The sequence below is a fragment of the Brassica napus genome, chromosome C9 (assembly GCF_020379485.1).
Source record: "Brassica napus cultivar Da-Ae chromosome C9, Da-Ae, whole genome shotgun sequence".
Taxonomy (NCBI): domain Eukaryota; kingdom Viridiplantae; phylum Streptophyta; class Magnoliopsida; order Brassicales; family Brassicaceae; genus Brassica; species Brassica napus.
In genome coordinates this window covers 54,788,299-54,794,298 of record NC_063452.1, presented here as the reverse complement: position 1 = coordinate 54,794,298, position 6,000 = coordinate 54,788,299, and the positions used below count along the sequence as shown (strand labels likewise).

The window sequence follows — 6,000 nt, the reverse complement described above, 5'->3', positions numbered from 1 at the left end:
TCAAATTAGGGTTTTCGTGTGTTTGTTTTATTTTTTACATTCGATTCTTTGTTTATGGAATCGATTGTGGGGATCAAATAGATTTGGGGTTTAAAATCGAATTGGGATTAAAATCAAATTAGGGTTTTCGTCTGTAAATTTTTTTTTCTTACATTAGCTTATTTGTTTATGGATTCTATTGTGGGGATGAAATAGATTTCGTGTTAGAAATCGAATTGGGGATTATAATCGAATTAGTGTTTTGATCTGGTCTTATTATTTTCTTCTTTTTATTCGTTTCTTGGTTGGTTTCCTCACGATTAAAAAGGGATTTTGATCCGCTTATACGTTATTGTTCTTCTAGGTTCTGAAATGGAGGACAAATTGAGGGATATGAAAGCACACAAAGCATACTACAACATGCTTCATTTCGTTGCAGATGCGCAACAGGGGATTCCCAAGTTGTGTCCCTGTGGATCTATCACGAAGGAGGTCGTCGATGAAGAGGATACATATGATTACCTCCTCGGCAAAAGATACTTCATATGCAAAGATTATGAGGTTTGCATTCTTCTGTCTATATTTATCGAGCTCGTCCTTCCATATTTATTTGTTGTTTGATAAGTTTTTTTTCTGTTTTCGCAGAATGACGGGTTGCATTTCAGGCAACCATGGGTTATGGGGATGCAACAAGAGGTTGAGAGACTGAAAGTACGTTTTCACGAGCAGGAGAAGCTTCTGCGAGAGTGCGAATCACTTAAGGTGAGTTCTGTCTGATGGTTCACTCTCTTATTAATCATATTTCTAAGAAATTAAATGGAGTTGATCTGATGTCTTTTCAGGGGCAGGTGAGAATGCTGCTTACGCGGGTGACTGAACTCGAGAAAAGAAACTTACCGGTTTCAAACTCTGGTTAGTGTTTGAACTTACCAGTTATAATTCAAATGGAAATTAGTTTGTAGTTAGAAAAGAAACTAGGATTGTGTAACCGTGTAACTTTAGTAGTTGAGAATAGTTGAAAACAAACTAGGATTGTGAAACCGTGTGTCTGTTTAAATGTTTCTGAGCAAATAACTTGCAAGTTTGTAGATAGGAAACAACTAGGATTATTAATGCACACCAAACCACCATTTAATTGTGCGTAACTGCACTGTTTCCTTTAAGCCTAAAACCCATTTAATTGTCGTGAGCTGTTCTGATAGGACTGTTTTCTACTAGGATTCAATAGTCATTATAGAATCCCTTATTTAACCGTCAGTGTTTCTACTAGAGAAACACATACTTCTTCCTAAATGGTGAAATCTGGTGGTTATGTAAACCTCGTAATGAGTCAAGGGCCAGTTCATCTGGACTCCTGCGACCCTCTTCTCTTTACTGGCCAAAGTTCTGGTGTGTCTACTGTCAAAGAGAGGAGAAAATGGTCACTGAAAGAGGATTTAATCCTCATCGGAGCGTGGCTCAACACCAGCAAAGACCCCATTGTGAGTAATGAACAAAAGGTAGGTAGGTGCCTTCTGGAACAGGATTGTAGAGTACTACAACTCCAGTCCTCAACTGGTTGGGACCACCCCACGAGAACTTGGGCCATGCAAGCAAAGATGGGCTAGGATCAACGAGGGAGTTTGCAAGTTTGCTGGTTGTTACGACATGGCACTGAGGGAGCAGAGAAGCGGGCAAAATGAGAACGATGTGATGAAGTCTGCGTTGGATATATTTGCCAATGACCAGGGATCGAAGTTCAACTTCGAACATGCGTGGAGGGAGCTTCGGCATGATGTAAAGTGGTGCTCAACATATCTGGAGAAGGACAAACGCAAACCAGCGGATTCCCAAGGCGATGGTGAAGGGGCAGTGCCTGAGCCAGAGCCAGAGCCAGAAGAGCGACCAATAGGAGTTGAGGCTGCAAAGGCTGGTAGCAAGAGGAAGAAAACTGGAAAAGAGGAGGAGTTGGCGAAGCTAGAAAATTTGTTGGAGTTAAGAAAAAAAATCTCTCAGCAGAGTTTGCTAGAGAGTTTGCTTACAAAGCCCAAGCCTCTCTCTGAGATGGAATCAGCTCTCAAAAGTAAACTTTTGTCTGAATTGTTGTAGGGTTTGTTTAGCTCTAACCTTAGTTTCAGATGTTTTCATAAGACAAGTTTCAACTATTTGCATTAGACCTTATTTTCCTTGTCATTATTACAACTAAAACATGTCTATTTACATTGCTTACACACGTGAATTTCTTCTGTTTCAGGTGAAGTACTAGACCATGTCACGGGTTGAAGACAAAAGCTGGTATCAAGTCACAGGTTTGTATTCTCTGTTTGTATTTTCATGTGAACCAAGTCACGGGTTGTTTGTATGTTGCCTTTATAAGTCTGTTTGTACACTCGGATGTTATGCTATTTCCTTTGCTCTTTTGCTTCCTTTGTACTGTCTAAAAACGGATGTAATGCTGTTTTAGTGGAATCTATTTCCTTTGCTCTTATTTTCCTTGTACAATCTCCTTTCCACAAACAGAAAGAGTACTTGTGTGTTGTCTAGGACTCATAGATCGCAAAACGTTCGGTTTTCAATTGTTTCAACAACAACGACCTTCCCACCTTCATCTCCATCAGCGTTAGGTATGAGTTAATTGTAGTAGTTGATTTCAAATTAGTTAGGTAATTATATGAACCATCATTTATTTAATTTAAAGGTAATAGTTAGTTAATTATATAAGTTGGGACTGGACCGAAATTATAGAAGTTGATTTCAAAATAATAATAACCGAAAATAAGTTATGATTAGGAAATAGATAGCACGTTGACTGTTTTTTTTTTATTGAAAATAAGTTATGATTATGAAATATATATATGTCGACAAAATCACAAAAGTAATACCAAAAAAAAGTTTATAAAAACGTATATTTGTTATAATGTTTGAAGGAAGGATAGCCTAATATGGCAGATGAAATCGACCGAAGACTCGATGCGGCTGTCAATGAGGCTTTTGATGAATATTTTGAAGAAACATACAACAGTATTGTGGAGAATCGAACTACAAAAAAAAAGAAACGTGCATATGTCGAAAGAAACCGAGAAGCGGGCCACAACCGTCTATGGAATGACTACTTTAGTGAAGATCCGACATTTCCGCCTCATTTATTCAGACGCCGTTTCCGCATGAGCAAGGAAGTATTCATGCAGATTGTCGACACCCTCTCAGCAAATATTCCATTTTTTCAACAAAGAAGAGATGCAGTCGGAAGGTTAGGTCTATCAACATTACAAAAGTGTACGACAGCTATTTGTATGCTTGCGTACAGCTCTGCGGCTGACGCCGGTGACGAATATCTCCGACTCGGTGAAAGCACATCACTTTCATGTTTAACCAATTTCACAGAATGTGTAATACAACTATTTGGAGATGAGTATCTACGAAGACCCACTCCAGAGGATCTTCAACGACTACTCGATATTGGAGAGATACGCGACTTTCCGGGGATGATAGGAAGCATCGATTGTATGCATTGGGAGTGGAAAAATTGCCCAACCGCTTGGAAATGACAGTACACACGTGGATCAGGAAAGCCGACAATTGTCTTGGAGGCTGTAGCTTCACAAGATCTTTGGATATGGCACGCCTTTTTTGGTCCTCCAGGTACCTTAAACGATATTAACGTCCTTGATCGGTCACCTGTTTTTGATGACATTTACCAAGGTCGCGCTGCAAGGGTAACGTACATGGTCAATGGACACCAGTATGATTTGGCTTACTACCTCATTGACGGTATATATCCAAAATGGTCAACATTTATCCAGTCTATCACACTCCCTCAAGGTCCTAAAGCAGCGTTATTTGCTAAAGTTCAAGAAGCAACCCGGAAAGATGTGGAACGTGCTTTTGGTGTATTGCAAGCTCGATTTGCGATAGTAAAAAACCCAGCTCTATCATTGGACAAGGAAAAAATAGGGAAGATTATGAGAGCATGTATCATACTACACAATATGATAGTCGAAAATGAACGAGGTGGTTACACTCAGTTCGATACATCGAAATTTGAGGAAGGAGAGTCGAGCAGAAGTTCAAATGTAGAGCATATTAACAACATGCCTTCACATTTCGGTAATATGCTTGGTCTACGGAATCATGTTCGAGATAGGCGTACACACGAAGCATTGAAAAATGATTTAATCGAAAATATTTGGAACAAGTTTGGTAATGATGAAGATGTTTAATTATTGTATGTTTGCTTTTAATCATTGAATAAAAAAAATTTAAACTTAAATTTTTTTTAAAATTTAATAATTTTAAATCCCTAAGAACTTCATTTTGAGTAACACCATTGGACATACATTTTAGACTCAAATCCTTAACTATTTAAAAAGCAAAAAAAATACTATTATAATCCTAAGGAACACCATTGGAGTTGCTATGATGTCATGCAAATTCGTACGGTAACGTTTACGATATATTATATTCCCATGAGTCTTGTGGATCCCTAGTCATTTGCCATTTTTGTATGTCACCTTATGAGTTATGGATTGGATTGGATTAATGTATACAACTTATTTAATATATTCTTCACTCTCTTGCACGACTTAGCTCAAGAGCTGTACAAGTTGTAATTTGCTACCCTTTTCTTTGCATATTATTATCATTTATACGCGAATAGCATTTCATGTAAGAGTGTGTGTGGTAGCATAGTGGTTTCACCACTAAAATCAAAAATAGAAATTAGTTCCAGCTACAGAATTGATCAGTTGTATAAGAATATCGAGTTACGTTATTTAAGATGTTGCATAGTGAAACCAATAGGAAAAGAAGTATAAAGGTGGCCGACAACAAATAAGGATTCAGAAGGCATCGATTCATGAGAGTAGGCATACAACAAAACACGACAAAGCAGCTTTCATATTGTTATAAAACATATTTTGTATGTGGTCACAACTTATTTCTAATTCAAAATCTTCAATTTCGAGAATAAAGAAGCAAGGATCAAATAACACCTTACCTCACGCAACGCAAGTAGCAACAAGCAAGTAGTTCATCATCAGCTTTTTTGAGAATGTTATTCAGAAATAAAGTTTAACAATACTATTCAATTTGATGCTTACTGTTTTAATTTAATAATAAAGATGCTTATAATTTTCGGATACCCAATTGTTATTGAATTGGTTCTCGTTACTTACCAGGTTTAGTTACATTTCAGTTGTTAGGTGATTGAAAGAGTTTTACTATTTTCTTTAAAACTAAGAAGAAAGACCGAAGAATGAGTGACGCGAGTTAAGAGTACGGACAAAACGCTGCGTAAGATCTGATTGTCCGTACAGCTTATTGAGGGTTTGATTGTAATTAAGGAAAAGTAGTAGCTTCTTTTTTTGGATCTTTGTTTAATGTTTTCGGGGACAAAAACATTAATAGAAATATATTACTATTTGGTATATTTGGTGTTTGGTGATCGGTCACACCGATGTTTTCTTGTTTTCTTTTCCCCCAACTAATTGTATCTTCGTAAGAACTTTTACAATGGTATAAGCCAACTTTGATTCCATTCATATCATAAATATTTCGCCACTCGAGTCATCGAAGATTTTTCACCATTACATCACAATACGCCACACCAATTTATAGAAGCACATCACAATACGCCACACCAGATTATTAAAACGTTAAATCCAAAAATACGATTTGAAAAATGTCTAGCCCAAAATAAAAAGCCTCATAAAACAACTGTATCTAAGGCCTAAATCTCATATATAGTTTTGTATATGAAGCTTGGCGTGTTGTCATAAATCCTTAGTCCAACTTATGTACAGTAACTTGAAAAACAGAAGGACACTTCTTTAAAAGCATGTATTGTGATCAAAGCCCATGGAGTAGCTCCAGATGGAGGTGGAGAAGTTCTCTTACAAGTTCCAAATTTTCAGTCTCTCACTGTATTTACTTCTTCATTTAGCTTTAGACCTGACACTGTGACAGGAACTGTCAATACTCACTTGCGTTGGAAGTGGTTTGATTAATTTATCTAGGAAGCATGTGTTAATTCTTCACGATCAG

The 6,000-nt window shown here is 37.2% G+C and overlaps 1 protein-coding gene across 1 annotated transcript; it reads left to right on the top strand.

Moving 5' to 3' along the window:
• Window positions 1-1,271: 1,271 nt before the first annotated feature.
• Window positions 1,272-2,241, top strand: LOC106363486 (glutathione S-transferase T3-like). Its single transcript, XM_048768125.1, has 3 exons — window positions 1,272-1,478; window positions 1,573-2,041; window positions 2,213-2,241. Exons 1-3 carry the CDS (start codon window positions 1,272-1,274, stop codon window positions 2,239-2,241), a joined length of 705 nt encoding a protein of 234 aa, XP_048624082.1.
• Window positions 2,242-6,000: the final 3,759 nt, after the last annotated feature.

Bases quoted from the DNA above. Each gene is read 5' to 3' on its own strand.
- LOC106363486 (XM_048768125.1), top strand. From the start codon at position 1,272: ATGGTGAAATCTGGTGGTTATGTAAACCTCGTAATGAGTCAAGGGCCA. The intron at 1,479-1,572 runs GTAGGTAGGTGC...GGGCCATGCAAG, and splicing joins TTGTGAGTAATGAACAAAAG to CAAAGATGGGCTAGGATCAA. The intron at 2,042-2,212 runs GTAAACTTTTGT...CTTCTGTTTCAG, and splicing joins GATGGAATCAGCTCTCAAAA to GTGAAGTACTAGACCATGTC.